Source organism: Lonchura striata, chromosome 5, assembly GCF_050655825.1.
Source record: "Lonchura striata isolate lonStrDom1 chromosome 5, ASM5065582v1, whole genome shotgun sequence".
NCBI lineage: Eukaryota > Metazoa > Chordata > Aves > Passeriformes > Estrildidae > Lonchura > Lonchura striata.
The window spans coordinates 57,193,262-57,217,060 of record NC_140707.1 but is presented as its reverse complement, the minus strand read 5'-3'; the positions used below and the strand labels follow the sequence as shown (position 1 = coordinate 57,217,060).

At 37.6% G+C, this 23,799-nt stretch overlaps 1 protein-coding gene across 4 annotated transcripts in view; it reads left to right on the top strand.

Annotated features, from left to right (window-relative positions):
• Positions 1 to 23,080, top strand: part of TTC7B (tetratricopeptide repeat domain 7B) — a 120,029-nt gene extending 96,949 nt beyond the window's left edge. For all 4 annotated transcript variants that reach the window (XM_021531932.3, XM_085582274.1, XM_085582276.1 and 1 more), the window contains one exon: positions 22,085 to 23,080. In XM_021531932.3, the coding sequence (XP_021387607.1) occupies positions 22,085 to 22,306 (222 nt within the window). In that variant the 3' untranslated portion in view covers positions 22,307 to 23,080. The remainder of the gene's footprint in view (positions 1 to 22,084) is intronic.
• The last annotated feature ends 719 nt before the right edge of the window (positions 23,081 to 23,799 follow it).

Sequence of the window (23,799 nt, the reverse complement as noted above, 5' to 3'; positions counted from 1 at the left end):
TTTTTATCTTCTGCAGTCAGAGTGCTGTTGTGGAAAGTAGCCCTTACTGCTGACGTCAGGAAACTCCTGAAACAGGCCATCATTCAGTAATGCCTGAAATTGCAATGAATATTTCAATCCACTGTCCAGGAAACAAATCTATGTATTCTCTCTCAGGATGAAATTTTCCTACTTAAATGTAGCTTTGAGATGAAATAGGTATCCAGCATTTTCATGCTGTTTTAATCTCAGAAGACTGTAGTATTTTCTGAATATCAAAAATGAAAACCAAAACAAAACCATAGCACTTGCCAGTTAATGTTATTAGTAACTTAGATTCTAAGAGCAGAAAACTGGAGCAGAAAGGGAGAAATTACTTAACAATTTGCTCATGTAGAAATTACTTTTCAGAAAGCCATATCTTAGGGACTTACATTTCCTACTTCACACTGTTATTTTCCTATAATTATGAATAGCTAAACCAGATCTCATAAGGCTTAGATTAACCACTATGTGTGCTTTAACTCTCAGTTATAAATACAGTTATTTATTTCTTATTGTACTATACTGTCTTCTTATATGTTTTTTTCAACCCAAAGACACTGCCAGAAGGAAGTCTGGCAGTGTATATGGGTTGTGTGTGCTTGTGAGCCTGTCACAGATGTTGAGTTGACTGAAAAAAAGGAAAAACAGAGAAGACTTTAAAACATGAATTCAGAACCTGTGTGGAAGAGGTCATGGGAGTTAAGGAAGAGAAATACAGTCACACAACTAACTTTTTTCTTTCAGTAATTCAGTGTTGTAATCTGGAGAACATTCAGTAATTCATTTTATTTTCATCCTCAGGCCCCTGCACGGTAGAATTGTTGGTTTAGGCTTCACAGGTTTGTTCTAAGCACATTATGCTGGTTTTCATGGGTGGTTTGGGTTGTAACTGATTACTACAGAGCTAAATGCTGATGCCAAATCTCAGTGCTCATCTGACTCACTCTCTAAGTGCATCCTTATGCACAGCGTGGTTGAAGAAGAATGGAGAAATAAAGGTCATTGGTTTTGTTAGATTTGTGTGTAAAATGTCGTGGGTTTGTCCTTTAGAAACTTCAAGATCATTTCACAAAAAGTAGAGAAAGCAAAATCTCACTACTCCATACAGAAGGCATTTTACTGTGATTTGACCAGATTAAACATCTAAATATTTAAAGTGATTGTGTTCTGTACCCTGAGAATACTATGGCCATTCTGCTTGCATTTTAAGCTGGAAACCATTGAGTTCAAGTGACTCAAGGACCATTTCGATACATTTTAAATAGTTCATCTGCTGTGAGTCACTCACAGGCTATATTCTCTTCTGTCATGAAAATATTATTTCCCCTTTTAGCCTTACAAGAGAAAACCATCAGTGCTTGATGCAGTAAAAAATTGCATAAAATCAACCTGCATGGCCACTAGTGCTTGAAGTATATTACAGTAGAAATCAAGGTGAAAAAAGTTTTTTTCCCTGTTTGTTTCAAAGTTACCTTATTTTATTTGTTAATGTTGAGATCAAATACAGCTGTTAACTACTTCATACTGACTTGGACAAAGATTAGTAGAATTTCTTAAGTCCTAAATGCTTTATCTGAATTTCACAGTACTCTTTTAAAGTAGATCTATATATGTTCTTTATTTGACAACAATAACTACTACAAATTAAGTTTAAATTAGAACCTAGTTGCTCTTTTGGAAACAGAAAGTGATTGTAGGAATTTACAGCACTAATTTTGTTTATAGCTTGAAGCACTGAGCTCCCATTTACTCAGGCAAGACTGTGTTGATTCCCTGAGAACTGTTGTTCTGTAAGTGGAATTATGGGGCTGATGGTATTATAAGTCTTACTTCATAGCCAACTTTCTTTTTACAGTACTCTGTATTTATTCCAGATGGCTCAAAGCAGCTGTGACAGGAGTAGATCTGTCAACAAGAAAATACTTCCATTCTTGGATGGTTTTCACCCTGTGAGAGCGAGCTCTCTAAGGTCTCTTCAACTCCTGGGTACTGTCCTCAGCTGTCAGCTGTCATTACAAGAGGAATTCTGCAGCTTGCTTAAATGGTTGTTTGGTTTAGACAATCTGAGTAGCAGAAGATGCAAAAGGCAATCTGATTTTGTGCAGCATGCACAGTGGTTGCATTGAAAGGAACTAGACTCATATGGAGAAGCGAAGCTGTTGAGGTGTACTGTTTTTTGAGAATCTAGTAGCAATGGTTAAAGCAGCTTTCTGAATACAGAGGGAAACTCTATGAAATAGAAATCCCAGGAAAGTTAATTTAAAAGTAGACCAAAAAAAAAAAAAACAAAAAAACAAAACAAACAAACAAACCCACCCTGAAACACTTAAAGGCTCAGAAAGCTGGGCTGGGTGTTTTTTTTTAAACTTTGGGGGGGGTGTTTGTTTGGGGTTTTTTGTTTTTTCTCTTTTTTTGATTGCTGGGTTTTTTTAGCATAAGGATTTTTGCACACAACCTTTAAATTTCTGTTTTCATGTTATCTATGTGATAGATTTTTTCCACAGTTTATCTATTCAGGCACAGCTTGCCAGAAACCATTTTATCACTTGTTTGTTCCCATTTTAAAAAGTGGAAAATTAATTAGTGGCAGATGCTGGCAGAAGGAGGGGATGCTTTGGCTAGAGTTACTGCTCTTTATTTGGCAGGTCACAAATAATTCCACTGTTTTTATTGTATTGTGTGGAACTGATAAAATTTCACCCATCAGATAATTCATGACAATTTGCTGCTGAAGCAGGTCAATCTGCAACGTGCAGTATTACTCCAAAGTTCCTTGTCTTTGCTTGGAGGATTTTAAGAATCTTTGTTTCCAGTTTTTGAGATACAAGTAGTGTTCATCTCAAGCTTTGATTCACATTTTATAGGATAAAATCTTTGAATTGGGTTCTGTTATCAAAACTGAGCTATTATTAATTCACTTCATATACAGCAACTATGAATTAAATATTATAATTTGGGAAGTAGCAACCAAGTATAGTTTCAAGTTAAAGAAAAAAGCCAAGGATCATGATGGCCCAGTCTGGAACAGGGCTTTGGTTTTCTAGCCATCTTAACAAAGCATCTGAGGCAGGATTCCCTGCCCTGCACTGTTTCAAGTAATTGACAGGAACAGGAGCATGATGTGATAGCATTTGTGTAATGGTGACAGTATTTCAGAGGCACATGTGAGATGCGTCCATTTGCCAGGAGTTTGTGGGGGTCTCACATCCTTGGAGATACTCAAAATCTGACCCTTGGCAACCCACTGTAGGTAACTCTGTTTCAAGTTTGGCTGTAGAGAATCTTAAGTACCCTTCCTACTTCTGTCATCTTGTGGTTCTAGAAATGCAAGCAAGGCAAGCTTTGTAGATAGAGATAATGATTTGTATTAGGAAACATTATGGGAACACTTGTCTGTGGACAAGGACTTGTTACATTTTACTGTTATGCAAGACTTACTTTATTTTTACCAGTGGTAAAAATCTATAAAGCACAAATTTTTCTTTCTTCTCTTGTTTCCATGGTACATTACCCATAGCAATCAAGGAAGGAAGGTGCAAGAGTTGAATACCTTTCTCAACTGATGTCACTCAACTATGTGCATATAAAATACACACATGTATGTATCTGTACATATATTCTGCCCTACAAATCTGCGTTAATATTTTGGATACATCTTAATGTCTTTGCATACAGAAGTGTCAATTCAAAACAGTGCAATTGAAAAGCCTCACCTGGGACCTCCAGAAATTAGGTTTTGGGGCTTCTGTCTCTCTGTTTTTCTTAAAGGTTCAAGTATACCTTAATGATCTGCATTGAGGCTCCTACAGACAGACATGTGTCTAATATTATTTAAAGAAAACAAAATATTTATTACTCTTTACTGTTATTTACATGGGAAGTATCTCTTTTGTAGTACTAGGTAGAGATGATAAAGAGTCAGCAAAATTGTAAAAGCATCTGATCACAGCATAATGAAAATTTTCCTTTTTCAAGCTTTTTTTGTTTTTTGGTAGGGTTTAGAGAGGGTAATTCCTATTAAAAGTCTTTCCAGAGTCTTTCCATCTTCTTATGTCTTTTACCTTCGAAAGGGCCGACTACATTGACAGCTGTGTTTTGTTGACATCCCTTTTCCTCTGTGCCTTTTCCTGGGTAACTGGCTGCCTAAAATAGAATGTAAAACATACAGATCCATACTGATCAAAAAAATATTAACAAGGATGACTAATTTAACATAAGGAAAATGTCAGTAGTTTTGGTAATTCAGGAAATGGCCAGGAAGCCTTGTGTCAGTAAAGTGCTAATAGTTGTTCTTGATATTGAAGTTCTCCTTATTTTCAAAAAAAGAGCAAAAAGGAAAAGAGAGAAGCCATGGAAAAAATTAAAAATGTGTGCTCTTCACTGCTATCCTCTGTAGTCTTTTACATCTTTTTTCATGGTTACTTGCTGGTGCTTTTTTGCATGGATCTCAAAAGTTCTATTTTTATTTTGCTCTGTGTAATTGCCTTTCAATATGAGAATTGCTTTGCAAAACACTTTTTAAATTAGGTCATTCTGCTGAAGTATGCACTGAGCTAATTATGATTATTTTGCTTCCCTGGACATTTTTGTGCTCATTGAATTTATTAAAGTATAGCTGGGGCTGAGAACTTACACAGCAATAAAAGCTATGTAGCACCTGGTATGCTTTGCTTGTAGGTAGCATCTGGCATCTAATCACTTACAATTTAATTTCATATAATTAATAAAGAAATAATTTTAAGGATTGGGGTGGAGGGGTGTAAATATAAAGAATGTGAAAAAGGCTTTAAGAGAGTAGCCATCTTCATCTTTAAATGAACAAGAGAGATTTTATTTTCCTTCTCCTGAGAAAGGTTCTGTTGTAGAATTCTACAGGTGAGAACTCTTTAGCTACAGGACATTTGAAGTCTGCAATCATCTACACATGTTGTCTTTTTTTTTTTTTCCCTTTTCTTTTCTTGTGCTGCATAGCTTTCTAAATTGGTGAAATATAAGTAAGTGCTACCATCAACAGCAATCTGAATGAGATAAACCATTCCATGTGCTTAGTTGAGGTGGTGAATAAATGTGCATGAGAAGCTTGCAGCACCATTGCCAGGTGTCTGAGCCCTGACTCTTTCTCAGTCTCTCTTAGAAAAGCCTATTATTATAAAATGGTGCAGGAGTTATCAGTGCATGTATTTTGCTATAAATCTCATGCAGTTTTCAGGTCCATTTCTATGCACTGGTTAAATGATATTTTGCTTTTTGCTTTGTATTTGTCACAGGGGAGCTTTACTTATTTTGGCAGAAGCTATTTCCTGCTCTTGAGAGGACCAGAAGTTACCTAATCAATTATAATTCTTTTTTTCTGACTAGGAACTATAAACAACTTGTTCTTGAAAACTGTGCTTTATCTTATCCTTATCAAGCAAAAGGTAGCTTACCTTAATGCAAAACTAGAGATCTGGAAGCAATTGTCCCCCATGAAATAATTTTAATCCTCATTTTTGCAGAGTTATGTCAAGCAGCTGCATTCCCCAGATAAGTTGTCTACTCTTAGACAACTGAACTCTTGTTCAGAGTTTTTTCTGCAAATCCCCAGTCTGGAGCAGTCTTATGTGTCTCTCTCTTCCTCTTCAGCTCATCTCCTTTTAAATTTTATTTGAACACCTCTTTTCCATTTGCTGAAGCTTAGCTTCTCTGCTAGCCAGTTTTACACTTAGCAGTAATTCCCCTGCTCATGAGTCTACTGTTTAAAGATGACTTGCACCTTGCACTTTGGAAGAATTCAACCAACTTATTATATGTGAATAGCGTAATATATATTCTCCAAGATTAGATTTCTTTTAAAATAGACTGTGTTTTCTGGTTTTTTCATCTAACTTGTGTTAGATGAAGTTAGGGAATTGGCCTGTAAGATTAGTGATGGGCTATTTTTTATATCAAATTATTTGTTTAATCTAGATGAACAAATTAATTACAGAGAAAGCAGTTATTGCAGGGAGCTTTAATTTCTGGGAAAATCTGCAGTGGGTTTTGTGCATCTCTGAAAACTGTTTATTTTGAAGGGGTGATTGTTATTTTCCCATTAATAATCCTGTTAGAGTATATGTTCTTCAACAAGTATCAATAAATGGCATGAAGAAAATTCAGAAAGCTGCCATCTCTTGATTTCTCTCTGGCCACTTTGTGTACTTCATCTCACTGGAAAAGGGCAGTGTCTTCTCCCAATAAAAGTGACTGCAGATTTAGAGTTATTAATGCTTTTAATGCTTCTTCTGTCATGGTAAACAGTATAGTTAATCTGAGATGGTTGGAGAAATACATCATGAATGAGACTAAGTAATGATAAACTTGAAAACAGGAAGCTGTTTTCAGCTTTCATCTCTTTTTCAGTCAGCAGTACAGTGTTAATCTGCACCTTTTAAATTTTGATACTAATATGTGTACACCTTATAGAGAGCCAAGAGGTAATAGTTTCACCAGTTTATCTTTAGTTTCACCAGCTAATCATGACTCTAGTCTGTATGTTTTGTTAAAACAGTAGCTTTGCAAAAAACTCTTGGCATTTGAAAAAAAATACCATTAGTTACAGTTATTATATTTTCAGGCATGACTATTTAAGCATCTGAGGAAATTTGGAAGAATAAAAAGTAACTGGCTAACTGAGCACCTAGAAGTGTTGCGCCAACTAAGAGTTGGTGTGTCAGAGAGTAAGACAATAACTCCAGGCTTTTTTACCCTTTTTCTAAATGAAAAATTTAGATCTTTTAAAAAGGTTATAGTATTTTTTTAATAGTAATTTTGAGTGCTCAGCATGTTCCGTTTCAAGTATGTTTGGCCCTGAAGCATGTATTCCCACTAAGAAATGAGGAAACTGAAGTGTAGGTGCTGTGACATACCTGGCTTTAAATACAGTAAAAACCTCCTGATTTCTCATTCTGAGCATCACATTCATGGCACTCACATTTAATTCCTCTGATTATTCTTTCCAGTGCCTTTACAATGTGAAGAAAATAATTTTCCCCATAGGCATCTCCAGTGTCAATCTTGTATCAGTATTCCCCTGCCTGCTGAAAGGAGCCTGTGGAGTGTCTTGTGGGTTTTGATTTGCAAATGATTGGCAGACTTTAGGAGGACTTTCCCTTATGATGTTTAAATTTAGTACTCTCACTGATGAACCTCCTATTAAAATGTAGATTATTAAATCAGTTCTATCATTGTAAATTGATTATCAGTGAAAATTACGTATTTGATAGTTCTTGCCTTTGAATGCAGTTTAAGTGAAGGGATCTGTGGCAGTTCCTTGATAGTCATTCAGCTCAGCCATGTAAAATGAAGCCCTTGTGTATATCATTCACTTTCAATACTCTTAAATAATATATCACTTCACTTACCTACATTTCTCTTTCTCCCAGTTCCCTTCCTTTATGGAAGTTTTCTCAATGTTGGATTTGCTCAATGAATATATTACTTCCCAAGTCATTGCAGCTGAGATGCTTGGTGCAGGAGATGTCTGCTTGGATAGCAAACTGATTCATAAGTACCTGAGGCATCAGTACTTGTACTGATTGTAATCATGTTTCTGTGATTACTTTTTGCTCTGGTTTTGAGAGCTCAGTTAAACATTGCACTGTTTTTAGTAAGATATTTTTATAGGTGATAAAGGTAAACTACTTCTATAAATCTTTGTTTCTTATCTTGCATTTTTAATAGGTAATAAGATAAAATTGAATAAAAGTTAACTACAAACCAGAACTAAATATTAAGTATGTGGATATAGAAATCTAAAGGAGAAAGGATTGCTGCTTTTATACAATTGTTTTTTATTATGCAATGGTTTCTTAGGTGTTCTGTTCAGTTCTATGCCTTGGTGCATCTTCCTACAAGTGAGAATCATACCTGGGTGTGAACAAAAAATACTTAAATCTTGTTTATGTCCTTGGGGAAATTGAAGACTATTATAATCCCTAATTTGAACTGGTGAGCACAAATGTAACCAGAGTTAGTTTTCTCTGTTATATTGTTTGTGTACTTATGTAATTACCATTATATGCAATAAATACTGCTTTGAGTAAGAATTCTCAAGCCAGCTTTTCCCTGAAGAGGGATAATACCCTCTGGGGAAGATCAGTCTGGTAAGAAATGTCAAACTATAACTCTGTGCTCCTGTTCTGTGATTACTGGGGGTAAACAAAAGAGGGCTGCTTAATATCTTGAAGTGTGTCACAATGGTTGTAAGCATATACTACTGCCCAGATGTTGAGGTTGATTGTAGTTTTGTACTAAGATGCCCTTATTGGAGTCTTGGGAAATTGAGAACACTTTCTGCCTCACATTGCATTACAACTTCTTTCTGCTAATCTCTGATGTGTAGTTTATACATGTGTGGCTTTTTCACACAAGTCTGAGAAATCCTGTGTTGTGGTAGATGCTGGTGTGATGCTTCAAGGAAAGCTTCTGATGCTTCTGGCTTTTAAGAAATAGCCCTTAAATTAGATTTGAAGTTGATTTTAGGAACAGCTTTTCTTTCTTAAGAGCTGGTACAGAATTGAAGGAAAAAGAAATATTAGGAAAACACTTAGTTAAAATGGAGGGCTCATATTCAAGAGCCACATATTTATACATAAAGCATTTGACCTGGAAGAAATCTTCAGTCTTTTAGTACTGCTTAGCTGAACAAAGCAAAGCAATTCATTTGCAAAGCACATATTTGACAGAAATATGAAAACATGCACATTGTTCACACTGTTGAAAGCTAAGCCCTGCAAGGAAAGACACTGCCCAAAACCACTTGAGCTTTAGTAGATCCATTGGGATGCAGATATTTTCTTATTTCTAATTTTTTTCTAACTACTTTGATGAAAAATCATGAAGTTTTTAAATGCTTTCCTGTTTTTCCAGAACTAAACTTTGTAAGTGAATTTACAAATGCTTCTTTTATGGGTATGTCTGAAATTAACTTGTGAGTTCCATTTTTTTCTGGATTCTAATTAAATAGTCTTTAATCAGTGATGCTGATGAAATGATTTGTTGCAACTCACTGTGTTCAGTCTTCTTCAGCCACTACTAATTGTAATGTAAGCTACACTGTTTATGTCTCACACATTGAACTTACTACTTAAGACCAATATCCTTAGAAAATCATGCATACAAAATCATTCTTTAACACTTTTGTTTCATCTGGACAGAAGAGGGAATGATGAAAGAAAAAGGCTTCTGCAAATATTACAAAAATAGAGGCAGGAGGAAAGACTACCAAGACTTTTTTATTATTTCAGATTTTTATCAGGTATCACCAAACACACAAGAGTGAGTGTGTGTAAATTCTCTGCTGCAGCAAAGTAAGACACAGTCATTAGAAACCCAAACCAGGCTTCACTGAATCAGTGCTGTTAAAAGTTGATGTTTTAAAATTATTCCAGAACATAACATAATGTATTGTGCTACATTAGCTTAGTTAGCTATATTCCTGCATTGTATAATATGTTTAGATGAAATAGTGAATTATGTGTGATGTAAAGACCTTATCTGTAAAGGGCTATAGAAATAACAAAAAAAAATAATGTGGATTCAACATTTCTTCTGTATAAGATGCAGTGTGAAAATGGCTTCAAAGCTCTAAATCTACATGGACAAAGGTGGTGTTAGGTAGCACTTTGGAAGAATGCTTGCCATCTAAGAATACTTGCCATCCATCAGAAGTGATCTGACCCACTAAAAGAATGGATTTTGCCCTGGCTTCTGAATTAAAATGTCTCTGATGGTAAGTGGGTTTTGCTAACTTAAAATAAGTATGTTAAAATAAAGACACAGTTTTAGAAGTACATTCTCTCATTAAAAAAAAAAAAAAAAAAAAAAAGAAACCAAACAAAACCAAAACCCTATTTTTAAATGGGTGCAAGTAATAAATTAAAGCAGATATTGTCATATGTTTGCAAATCTTCAAAACATGAGCAGGTGAACCTCTATCAACTGCAAAGCCATTTCAATTTCCATTTTTTCATGGTCCTTGTAACAGTTTGTCCTGACAGCTGACAATAGCTTCTTTGGGATTCTGTCTGTTTTTAAATTTATGGCCATTTGAAAAGGTGATAGCCACACTAGCATTGGAACAGATGGCATTGTGAGGGTCATGGACCCAAAGATTTAGCAGAGAGCTATGAAATGCTATGACACAAAGGCAGTCTGTGATGATGCTTTGCTATGGTAATTGAATGACTAGCCACAAGCTGGTAGGTTACAGTTAGCAGAAATAACTGGTTCTGATTTAAAGTATGAAATGCTGTCAGATCTATTAAAGTAATTGACACATCAAACTCAATTTCCTTTAAAATTGTGATATGATAGTATGAACAGCTGGTGATCTCTGGAAAATAAATGAGGTAGTTTTTGTTTGGCCATCCAAACTCACCTCATTTGCTGCAGAATCAAAGCCTAAGCTTCAAAATTTTAGGGATGTGTTATGAGTAGGTGTGGTCTTTCTGCAGTGTGGATCACATTTGAGTTCATATAAAATTTATATCTGAATATCTTTGTGAAGATAAATCCATGGATGTTTAACACAATAGCTGGTAGGAAATGTTTGTATCTCACCTCAGACTCAGCAGCTCATTTAAGTTCCAGAATTCCCACCTTCCCCACCAAACCCATGCTGTAGTTCTTATGCCATGAAAATCCCTTCCTTGAAAAGGGGAAGCTGCCACTCTGCATTTCAGCTCTTTACTCAGGGAGCATTAACTTCCCAGACTGCTTACTCTGATCAAATCCTAGCTTTGTGGGGGAGTGCCTTTTCTGTCATTCTTGTTCTTCCTGCCAATTCTGCTCCAGTGAACTAGAAAAGTGACTAAATGGACAAGGCTCTTACACTTGGGGAAGCAGGGCTCCAGTTTATTCCAGCTGCCTGTCAGCTGACAGTAGTAAACCAGAGGGGAGGACTGAGGAAGAAACTGCATTTGAAATTACATTTTCTCTGCAGATTCTAACCTTGTGCACTAATTTATTATACAGTCTGAAAAATGTATTTCAAGAGCCATAAACCAACCACGGATTCTGATCTAACACGCAGTGTCAATCAGAACAGTGATGGATATCCACTTACAAAAAGTCCATAACTGCAATATTTTGCCTCAGTGTTCAATGGGTATGTGATATTTATCATGTATGGCAAAGGTAAAATTAGCAGTGGAAATGAAAGTATGGAAATGATGGGAAGTACTTGCTGGTGGAAGAGTATAGAAGAGTTGACCAGAATTCTGGAAGACCTAGTTGATTAAATAACTGAGGCTTCACTGAATATTACTAGATTTGTTAACAGATTTTACAATAGTTCATGCAGTACCTCTACTCAGTGAGAAGAGTTGCGGGACAAAGGCAAAGTTGATTAAAAGTGAGATTTGGAGATCCTTCAGTGAAAGAAATAAAATAATTCTCAGAAATGCAAGAGCAAGATTGAGTATGGAAATGAGTGGGGAGGACAAAGAGCTGGAGTAGTACTTGATCAGAGCTGCATCTCAATTGTGCATAAGTTGGCTGGGCACAACATGAGACATCATCTTGTCCCAGTTATCAGCATCATCATCTTGTCAAGAGTGTAGTCTCACCTTTAGTTTTGTAAGCCTACAGATTCTCCTTCCCTTGTGGAATGGTGGTGTTTGTGCTCCACTGTTGCTTTATGTACCCAGAACAGAGACTGCCATGCCCAGCGAAAGCAGCTGGGATTGGTCAGCAGGGCAGGTGAAGCCTCTGTGTGCACTAAGGAGAGGTTTCACTTTGGTTCCTCACAGGCTGGGGCTGTGATTCTCTTGTAATCCTGAGAAATGTGGCTGGATGGCAAACCCAGCATGTGGCTTGGTCAGTGCCAAGGTGGCTGCACAGCAGTACGGTGCTGGAAATCTCTGCAGCACTTTCTGGGAGGAGTAAGAAACTTAAATAATTATATATGATCCTTGTAAACATGAGAGGAATATGCATAATCCAAATAAGGCTAAGGGGCATTGGCACTGGAGCAAACTAAAAAAAACTAGCTAGGGAAAAATTTTGGAAGATGATGTAAAGAGGATTCCTAGCACTTACAGGCTAAACATTGTGGAGCAAGAAATCTTGTCATAAGGTTATCTGTAACAACAGGAGATAGAAATGAGTGACCTAAGAGTACTCTTCTGATCTGATGTTGATTAAATGGAAAATACCTTACTTTTGCAAGTTTTAGATAAAAAAATAACAATTAAAATAATCCACAAAAAAAAAAAAAAAAAAAAAAAAAAAAAAGTTGAGAGAAAATGTGATAGGCTTATGTGGAACTTAATTATAAAACTTAGGTGATGCTTCAGTTATAGTAATATGTTTGCTTCCAGGTCAGTACTAGCAAAAGCTGCTTTGTTGAGGTACGTTGATGTTATTCTTAGCTCCTTAATAATATTTCCCCAAAATACTTCTGTTTGGGCTTCTCTCTTTAGTTGTCAGAAGCTTTTTTCTGTAGTTTTCAGTATGTTCAGCTTCTGCCAATTTTGTGCAGGGTAAGTCAGTAATAGGGAAGTGTTTGTTTTATTTTTCTGGAAGTGCTAGAAGCCCTTTCTTAGCCAATGGTTAGGCTCTGGCTCTTCTGACCTGTGCCTGATGGTGCACAGATGGGAGGGTGTGGGCCCTCCTTTCACACTGAAAATAGCTGTCCCTTAAAGAAGGATCTGCTGGCAGCTGTCCTGGCAGACTGGCAGGTTAACAGCTACCTACAGCTTCTGCCTTGCCTTTCAGAATCCAGGGGGAGAGGGGGTGCATTCCCTCTCCTGCCAGGAGGTTTTGCACACTGCCATGAGGATGGCCCTTCCAGAGAGTGCTGAGCCTGAGCAGCAGATGGCAGTTCACATCTGTTTATTGGGGATGCTATAAAAATATATATTTATTAATGCTGTATTAAAAATAACCTCTTTTCTTAGTGGTTACTGCAGTGCCAGTGCAGTAAGTACTGCTGTGGTGTCATAACACTTTTGAAACAGTGACATTAGTCATAGTTATAGCATATGTATGTACGTATTTTTACATGCAGAAGTCTCTTTGGCTAAGGGGAAAAGGAATAAAAAAATGAATTATGTGCTTTAATCTGTGAATCTGTTTTATTTTAGTAACGAAAAGATTGGTCATCTTTTATCTAATACTGTAGTTCTGATTTTGAATATTTAATACAGCATTTTTCAGAATATTTGAGAGAAATGCACATGCATAAATGCAAAAAGGTACTTCAGAAGAATATCATTCACTACTGATTCCTTTTCCACAGTCTCAAAAGTTCATAAAAGTAAGTGCTAGTTTCTGTAGTACTGAGTGTGTACAAGCATGCATTGCAAGTGCTGGATTTCAATACAGTGGCAATCTAGCTAAAAATCTCCAAAGCTCGATTTGGACTCTGACAGTTCTATTAATTATAAATTTTACTCACAGAGCCTAGTACTGGATCCGCAGCTCTGGTTTTTCTTTTGATACACAAACTATTCCCCTGACTTGAGATTGATTTCTTCATTAAAACATTTGATCAATTTTTCTAATTACCATTTCCAGAAGCCACATACAGTGCAGTGCATTCAATGTGGTTGCATAGAACTGTCACTAATGAAAAACAGATTCTTAAAAAGTCACTGCTTGCTGTTTCTAATTATTTGTTCCTTAATTCTATCTGTACTTGATTGATGGACAGAAAAATGTTGATTTCTAGACATTATACTAGTTTGCATGGAGCATCAGCTTTCAAAACAGAACCCTTCAGGTGTTCTAAACTGGAACCTAGCTTTAGGCAGTGGAGTAAGGACCCTGAATTCCTGGTATCCTCAGTTCTTGTGAAAAATCCAGCTTCTGCTGAAGTAATTGAATATTGACTCAGTGGGCTGACTTTGAGGTTCCTCACTTCAAAAAAACTTGGTCTATTTATCCTGTTTGGCACATGGATAATTTTTGGAGGAATTGGGTTTGGGTTTTTTTTTTTCCCTCTTTTGGATACTGACACTTCTATGTTACTCCTAGGTTTTGAATAACAGAAATACAGTTTCCTATACTTCTGACCCTTTCACTCAATACTGGAAAAATAATGGCATTAATGACAAACAGTGCTTTTGAGTCTCTGTATGGAGCACAGTGATCCAGTGGTAAACTTGGCCTTGCTTTGAACCCAGGCAGTGTTGAAATACAGCTAGAGATTAGGCTGATAAAGTGGCAGGATTTCTGTAGGGAGTGCACTGTGATGTGTTGATATCTATGAGCTGTCTACATAGGGGAAGAGGTGAGGGTATGAATCACAAAAGACAAGAACATACCAAATTACAGAAATGACTATAGGTCCATTTCATAAACAGCACTGTGTGAAGCTGTGATTTCCTGCACCCATTTTCATCACAGGTACATGTATTTTATACTTCTGGGAAATCCTGATTTCTGGTTTGTGGGAAAGGTGAGAAGACAATGATGTGGCTTCAGTGCAGGGAGGGAGGTGAAGCGATACAGGGGAAGGGAAGATGCAGTGGTGCCAAGCTTCCAGATAAGGGAGGTGATCCAGGGACCTACGTACACTTCAGTGTCACCTCATGGTGTCACACCTGGGACAGAATGTGAAACATTTGCACCAGATGACAAATACTCCAAGTTTAGGACTGGCCATAATCTGAGGGCTAAGGCCATGCTTAATTATTCCTTGATGCCAGTGGTGATACAGTACTTGCCACAGCTGCAGCCATCTGACTTCTGAAGGGAGAACCATTGTGGGGTTATTATGGTGGTAGCCACAGTGTATAAAATAAGGCCCTCAATGTAATTTTCAGATGGAGATAAAAAGTTAAATAAGTTCTGGAGTCACTAGCTGCTTCATTTTGTCATCAGGTGTTTTGTTGTTTCCAGTGTGCTTGCTATAGTCAAATTCCTTCTTGCAATGTAGCCTGGTAGTCATGCTATTTTTTAAAAGCTGATAGGACGTTCACATAAGGTGCAAATCAAAATTACAGCAGATTATTGCAAGACTATGTTGTCTTAATAGGAAAATAAGTCCCCCAAGGGCTTCCATCTAACTGGAATGCTACAATCAGCACTTTTTAAAAACAACCTTCAATTTTGAACCTTTCTGCATTCTGGGCTGTGAGCAGTAGGGAACTAAAAGGCAAGCACATCCTTGTGGGAAGGGTCAGTCACTTCCAAGGGAGTTATAAGTACAGAGATGCACTCCCGACCACATGGGTTCGTTATTTCATGCTGGTGATGTGCAGTTCAGTGAGTAACAAAGCCAAAGTTGTTGTTTTAAAAATCTGTTGCCAAGCAGTAGGTTTTCTCCTAGCAACAAGTGTTTTGCAGCAGGGGAAGCAATTGGATACCTTAGAGGGTAGGTTAGCACTGGGGGAAGGGCAGAGAAATAACAAACTGGGGCTCCAGCGGGGCCACAGAGCGCACAGAGGGTGGGCTGGGCATGGAGGAAGGCGAGCGAGGGGCGAGGCAGAGAGGGACGTGGCACAGGTGATGAGCTGGGATAGACTGAACAACAGGGTTGGCTCAAGGCACAGGCTCGTATTTGTTCATCAGCTGCTTTGTTTGGTTTAGTGAGTGATGAAATGTAGTATTATTAGCTGGTTGTTTTCATTAAAAAAAAAAAATCCATACTGAGGTTCTAGGAAGTTTTATCTAGACAATATTTGAAGAAATGTGCTTTTTATTTTTTAAAAAAGAAAATAAGATAAGTAGTTTTAGAGAAAATAAGATAAGTACTTTTTATTCTGCATTTTGGTAAACAAATGATAGGCAAGTTGCAGTCTTTTCTGATTTAAAAATAATATGTATTCATTATCACTTTTACTTGTAAGGTGAATGTAGTGTAGCCAATCCGGTTGGTTTTAAACCTTATAATGTAGTCACCCTTCAAAATCTCTGCATTAAAATGCAACCTGTGTCTGCAGATACAGAACTATGTTTATTCATCATTTTTCTGATGGAATGGTTTATTTCTAACTGATGTACTGTGTCACAATCTTTTCGCACTTGCAGAAAATAATTATGCACAATGACTCAACATGCATGTGCCTTTGAAAGGAGTTTATAAATGATTTCTTATGCAAAGTCATACTTTGACTAGATGGACATGTTTCAGCACAAAGTCATCAGCTAAAATGAAAATAGGAGAGCACAGTATATAAATAATGTTCTGTTTCACTCTATGTAAGTGTAAAATATTGATTGTAGACTACATTTAAAATGCATATTTTTATCACAGAGGTTGGAAAGCATCAGCTGTAGAATTTTATTTTTTTTTCCATATATCATGGCAAATTCTTCTCATTTTGCCTCACTAACACTTCTGTTTCATTATTATAGCATAATACTGTCAAGTCTCTGGTAAACCTTCAAGTTTGATAGATTTGTTTAAAAATAGCAACCACCTTAACACTTGCAAAATAGGCTGAAAAAGCAGCATGTAACAAGGGGCAGTTTTTTGATGCTAAAATTACACTGCATATGGATTTGCAATGCATACATTGCACATCGAGTTTTGTAGATGTTTATGGTCATAATCCCTGATTCTTAAGTTTTTAGATAGGATGGGGATGTTTCTAGTGTATCCTTCTGCTATCACAGCTTAAAGTTGATTATTTCTTAGGCTGGGACCCACTTTGAAACAGAAAGATAGTGAACTGGGAAAATTATTGTGAAGTTGGATATAGTGAATTTTTAAATCTTTTGTAGCTTTTAAAAAACATTATTTTCCACATCTGAATAACTCTGTCTGCTTATACATTATCAGCTGTTAGCTTATTGGGCTTCAGCAGATCATCAGCAAAACAGGCCACTGTTCTTCTGTCTCCCTGCTCTTATCATTAAAAGCAAAATCAGTCCGTTTTTTATTTTCCTGTGCTTATAATGTTTTCTTGTAGCTGTTGTTTCTACAAGACAAACTTTTAGCTCTGAGGGCTATTTTTTAGCTAAATAAGACTTGTATCATACAAGTATAGGAAGCTTTTTAGCAAACAAGTCATGTAACAGACCTGCCAGGAATAAATTAATATGAATATCATATCTGGTGCTACTCAAATCTCTATAGTTTAGACTTCTGTAGGTCAACAGACTATGTTTCTTAAACATGGTGAGAATCTCTGGCACTTTCTTTTGTGTTAAATCAGCCACATTTCTTGTTCTTATTCTGTCCATTTCTCCCATTTCCCAGGTTCCTTCTCTGCAGAGAGAGTTCAGCACCCTCCCCAAAAAAGGCAAGAGTGCAAAGAGACTCATAGTCACAGTCCCCTTTTTCTCACTTTTCTCAAAAGCAATGAAATTTATTTAACATCTCCCACTTCTAGTCTATATTTTTCTCAGAGAAAATGAAAAGATTCCTCTTGATATCAAGTGAATAAAGGTAAAAATCCTAAGTGGTGCTTCTCTTGAGGCTGAGTGGAGGCATAGTGGAGAAGTAGTCAGAACAGTTAAACCTTAAGGAAATCTCCTGCTCTCTTGAGACAAAATTTTTTGTTACACTGAAAAAACCACAGTGATCTTTGTATCTTTGTTACCTTTCTACCCTTTATTTTCCAGTTAATGCAAATATAGTTTAGCACTTTACGATAAAGCTCTGTGTTGATGAGATGTATGATGGGCAATAACTATGACTGTAATTTTTTCAAAGTTAGTTCCACAGGAAAAAAAAATAATGTTAGTTTCTCATTTGCCTAGAAGCAAGTAAAAAAGTGACCTTACTAGACTACTGTAAATGTCTGGTGTAAATAATTTTTAAATAGCTGTTTTTCAAAATGAAAAATTAATTCTTTACAGAATTTTAGTCCTATGTTTATTTGTCTAGATATGTGTTTTGCATTGACTGTTTGGTTAATCATTATGACAGGTTAATTTGGAAAGCGAGAAAGCCCTTCTGCAGAAAAAAGATACCTTTGCAGGCTTATTTAAGCAATTAAGCTTTATACAATTGCTTATTACAGGATGTTGTCAGGTTCTGAGTCATGATATTTTATTGATAAATAATAGCATTTTCTAACTGGAAATCTTATTTCAAGACTGTAGTGCTCCATTTGAAAATCCAAATTCATGTGAATGTTTTCCTTTTAAAAGATGCTTACATTTGTCTAATGAGCAAATTGGCCTTGTTTGCCTGAGCATTGTAAAAATAGTCCTTGGAGAGATGTTTGGGTGGAATAAGCAAAGAATAGCAGTTTTGTATGTGAGGCAATGTAAAATGAAGCGTAAAGGGAATGACTGAGGGAGGAAACATATGTAAAATCATTGCCCAACAAGCAGGAGACTTTGTGACTCCAGACTGGGTGAGGAAAGATTTGGCAAGATCTTGAAAATAACCTGTGGCAAAAGTTGGAAGCCCTTTCTTCCCCATTTTGATTAATTCCTAGAGGGTTTTGTTCTGTTAGGATGTGAAGTTTGCATAGAACCTTTCTGTGGTGACAACAGTACACAGTGTTACACAGTGTTGCTCTTTTAGAAAACCCCTTTGGAGAGCCCCAGGAGGCTCTCAGAATTGCAAAATCCCTTTTATTCCCAGCTCTGGCTGGGCACTGTAAAGGGCTGTTGACCTTTCCTTGAGCATCTCAACTCCACAGATCTTTGAGTACTGCTGATTATTCAAAGTGACTGGTATAAATATCAGCGGACTGGAGTCATGAGGCACTGGCTTCATTGGTTGTGATGATGGCATAAAAAAGTCTCTTTGTTTCTTCAGAGATTCTCTTCACTTTCTGCCTGTGCCATTTCTCATTAGAGTTCTCTCTTGGAGTTTTTTGAGTTACAAAATCCACCCCTACAATGTAAAACTGGCTAAAAGAAAAACAAGGTTTGCCTAGAGAATGTACAACATACAGACATCCTAACCAGAGAGAAAGTGAAAGCCTTAACTCACTGAGGGGAGATCAGTGCATTAAAAAAATCAATCTTGAAGGAGCAACCAAATTCTCAGCAAACCAAACATGGAGTAAAGTAATAAGCACAATTGTACTGAGCTGCAAAATTAAGAGGTCTGCTCACATTAGAGGTTTTTTAGCTGTGTTAGAAGTAGATGTCATACATTTATTGTTCTTTCATGTGAAAGAGAGGCAAAAGCAGAAAAGATTCTGCTTTCTGCTGCAGATGCCAACAGTTGTCTTAACACCTCTGTCAAGTACTGCAGTATTCTAAAATGTACAAAGAACAAATAGGTTGCTTTAGGAACTTACTGGTTTTATTGTATTTTGTCAAATGGATCTTCTTATTTACACAAATTATGATATAGCACTTTTTCTAATTGATTCAGGTTCCAGAATCCCTCTTATATTTTATCTTTTTAAAGATTTATTGAGAGGATATACAGAAAAGGCATTCTGCTTAGGTTTTAAGGTAGCATGCCAAGTCTTAAGGCATGAACCATATGTCACTTAGGTACCCCTCTGTGTTTCTGCAGACCTGATGTGTTTTTCAGGCCCATCTCCAGCCATAAAGCAAAAGACTTAACATTATTGTGCAAATAAATCTTGTCTGTACATCTGCTGCTAAATAGGTGAAGGCCAGAACTGGTAGCTTTGAGATTTTGTTTCCAGTTAGAAAGCAGACGAATGTACACAGTGAAGGACTGGGATGACTGGGATGATTTGTACTGATTTCTGGAAAGTCTTAGAGGAGTTTTGGTTTGGGAAGGGGGTTAGTTGGGTGGGTTTTGTTGTTGTTGGTTTTAGTGGTGTAGGTTTTTTCCTGAAGCGTTAATGCAGAAAGCAAGTGTGTGCTGACAGCTGGTAAACTGAAGTTAGATTTCTTGGATGAGTGTTGGTGTGAGGTCACCAAAGGATATTGCTGTGTGATAGACATGTCTGCTCCTTCTGGTGTGGTGTGTAATGCTTAATAGAGCAAATCAGGCAAGGACTGCAAACATTTTGAAACGCTCTGTGCCTCAGAATTTTAATGAAGTCATCCAGGAAGGGGATTTACAAACTGGACACTTACAATGTGTGACATCTGACCATCATTCTGAGAGGGTATTTTGTGTTCTTTCTCTAGATCACTTATTTGAGTTCAGCCTACAGCTACAGCGATCAACTGTCACTATCCTTTTAATGCTCTGCATGAAACAAGTCTAAGTTTCTATTGGTTCTTCGGAAGCAAAGCTTGTTTTTCCAGGGTTACTACCTGAGGCAGGAGACTTCATACCATCCCAGGCTGAGACACCAGTGAAAGACTGACTTTCAGGAGGCACTCCCTCAAGAAAGCTGTGTCCCCAACACATGAGGGGACAGGATGCAACCTCATTGCACATGCAAGAGGGGTTCCTTCACTACTGCTAAATGCTAATTTCAACACTAATGCTTGTATTCTTAGGAAAGTATAAAAGCAGACAAAGCAGCCAGTGGTTGCTCTAGTTCTATCACCTGGAAAATCTCAGCTATCCTTTTTGCCATACAGAATAGGGCAGATGTGATGTAATATGTGTCACTTACTATGAACAGGCTTATATCTGCAAAATTTGGTTTTTCTTTGGTCTTGAAAAGTACAACTTGTATCCTTAGCAAGCAGGCAAAATGGTCTGGCATATTTAAGGAAAAAAGTATTAGCAATATTCAAATAATGCACATGTTTAATCAGTATAAAATTAATTAATCTGTACCCCAAAAAAAGAGAGCCTTATGAAAATAGAGACTCTTAATCTTGAAAAATAATAACAGTTAAATTTTATTAAAGTTATGCATTGGAGCAACATCAGCTCTGTGTATTCCATCTCCTTGCTTCATTTTTTTGTAGTTTCACATCTGATACCTACCAGTCACTGACAATCACTTCACTGCAGGGGAAAAAAACACTGACCCTGAGAGTTACCCAGTTTTTATATTGGAAGTACTATTCACTTGCTCTGAAAATGCTGACTCAATTGACAGCTCAGAAAAAGTCCAAACCCAGAAAAGCCCTCTAGCATCTTTATGTGAGAACACCTGCGGGCTGATAGAAATTATCCTGCATTGCATTTATTTGTTCACTTGCCAATACTGTGCAGCACTCTTTATGTTGTTCTACAGAGCAGGGTGTGCTCAGTTGTTCTGTAGGATGGAGTTTAAAGTCTACCCAAGCTGAAAGTCAGCCAGGTGGGCACAATTCCGGAAATGTATGGTGGGTAATTCAGGGGCTATATAGAATGTCAGTACTTTCTAATCAGTGGTGCTTAGGTAAATAAGGATTTGAGGGACAGATGTACAGAGAGATAAAAGAAACTGTGGTCCAAGGAGTGGGGGCTGGGAGGGCAGAAGGCACAAGGCCTCTGTAAGCATGTAACTGGGACACCTCTCTGCAAAACAAAGATTTGTGGTCCATATGTGTTTTGCAATACAGAATCACAATGTAAAGTTAGGATTATTATAATCCCAAAATAAAGCTGTTTTACTGGTTCATTCCATGACTTTTCTGGCCCAGTAACATAGCTGAATGTGATGGATGGAGATTTCCATGGCCTCATTTAGCCCATATCCTAGTGGGTTTGGACATGCTCTGGATCGTGTAGTGTTGAACTGGATCCCATCTCGCAGAGGAAGATAGAGGACGTGTAACAAGTATGCTCATGAGGAAGTTCTGTGCTTGCTGGTCCTTTGTGCATTACTGGGGCAGTATCAGTCCCTGCTCCTGTTCCACTGATTAAGTCAAGGACCATGGTGTTGCCCATTGAGCTGAACTCAGTCTTGTTACAGCTGTCTCCAAGTGCTACTGGTGCTGTGTGTGGTCTCAGGTGTTACAGGGCATGAGCTGGGTGCTGAGATGCACATGGAGGGTGTGAAAACTTCAGGGCACACACCTGAGGACTTCAGATAACAGGAGCTTGCTCAAAAGCCCTGGTACTTCCTACTTCTTGGCATATAGGTGGAGTTTTTGTTATTTAGTCTTGTTTCCTGTCCAAAGTCACTTGACTTTGTTGGTGTGAAGTAGCTTGCTCCAGTCCTGAATCAGGTATTTTATTTCTTAAACTTAAAAAATAAATTAAAATTATTGAGTCCAAGAGTTGCCTACCCTTATTTCATTGCAGTGACCTTGTTTGAGCTTCAGGAAAGCCCTACTGGCTGTTCTCAGCCATTTTCCCTTTGTTTTCTTGCAGGCTCTGATTCTTCAGCAGCTTGGGCGCTATAGCTTGGCAGAGAAGATCCTCAGAGATGCTGTCCAGGTGAACTCCACAGCCCATGAGGTCTGGAACAGCCTGGGGGAGGTGCTGCAGGCTCAAGGCAATGATGATGCCGCGGCCGAATGCTTCCTGACGGCCCTGGAGCTTGAAGCCAGCAGTCCCGTGGTCCCTTTTACCATCATCCCCAGGGTCCTGTGAGAGGACATCTCCATCACCCGCTTTTTGGTCTTGACTTCTGGGTGAGCACACCCACTGTGTGAGACTGCCTGGTAACTGGTTAGTTTGAGAAACTTCAGAGCTACAGGTTACAACTCCACTCTTTTGTGGGAAAGTGGCCAGAGCTGGGAGGTGCCACCATATGTTAATGTCAGGCTGAGAGGACAGAGTGGTGAGCCACAGCCAAATCACTCATATTGCCTGCAGATTTGCCCTGGTAGTTTAAAACATCGTAATATTGTTCATGGATGATGTGCCATATTTTGTTAGTGAAACTTGAGTGTTACATAAAATTATAATGGAATCAACTACCAATTGTAGAATAAGTTAAGATTCAGTGGCAGTGCAGACTATTTTTAACAAGGCTGTTAATAAAACTGTTCTCTTCCTGCCTCTCAACCTCTTTTGGCCCGAAGTCAAAATGTGAATTTTCTGTTTCCATCTCTATTTTAGTCCAGGCCAGAAAATCAGTTGAGTTCTTGTTTTTAGTTGTTAATAACTGTGATGTGTGGCTAACTGTTATCTAGAGCAAAGGCTGAGTACAAGAATATTTATATTTTACCAATGTATGCCTGTTACAAAAAATATATTAGTTATTTAAGTTTAACTTTTTTATGTGAATTCAGAGTTTATTTATCAATGGAAATATGTAAAAAGAAGCCTCAAATGGAATATTTACCGACATTCCTTATACATGAACCCAGACTTGGCTAAATGGGAAGATTATGTTAATAATAAAATGATTTTTAAATGGAACCTTTCCTGTGTCCTGGTTAAGAATCTGGGGGAAGTAGATGGCTTGTGAACACATTTTTATGAGGTGGCTGGCTGGCCGTGAAGATGAACAACACCAAAATTATCTATTCTGAGGCAGTCTAGGGAAAAGAAATTGCTATACTCTTTGCCAAGGGTACTCTTATCTTAGATTTCAGGTTTCCTTAAATCTTCACAACTCCTTTTTTTATTCCTTCCATTCCAACTCTTGATAAAGCCAGATTACACTGCCTCTACATAATACATGGACATTTACATACACCTTGGTAGTGCGTGGGAAAAGCATGTTAAATATTTATACAATATTCTTTGGGGTTTTTTTACTGTCTTCATAGTTCTTTCTCAACATCTCCTGCCCTTTGTGTCCCTTGAAAGAAAAGTTGGCTGGTTTAGTAGACAGATGTTTGACAGAGATTCTCTGGGATGTGTGGAGAGTCATTGTTGCAGTGACTGTTCCAGGTGCGTGAGCTGGGGTAGTAGTGTCTGCTCATTTACCGCGTTGGGCACATTGGAGTCTGGGAAGAACTCCATGTTCCCCATTAGACTGGGTGCTCCTTGATACTTGGCTGGTTGTCATAAGAAGTGGTTTTAAAGTGCTTAGCACAGGATAGCAGATGATTCAGGAAAATAACAGCAAATGTTGTTCTTTGTCCCTCACCAGAGCTTATGCACTTCAAACACATGGAGGATCCTCACTGTGG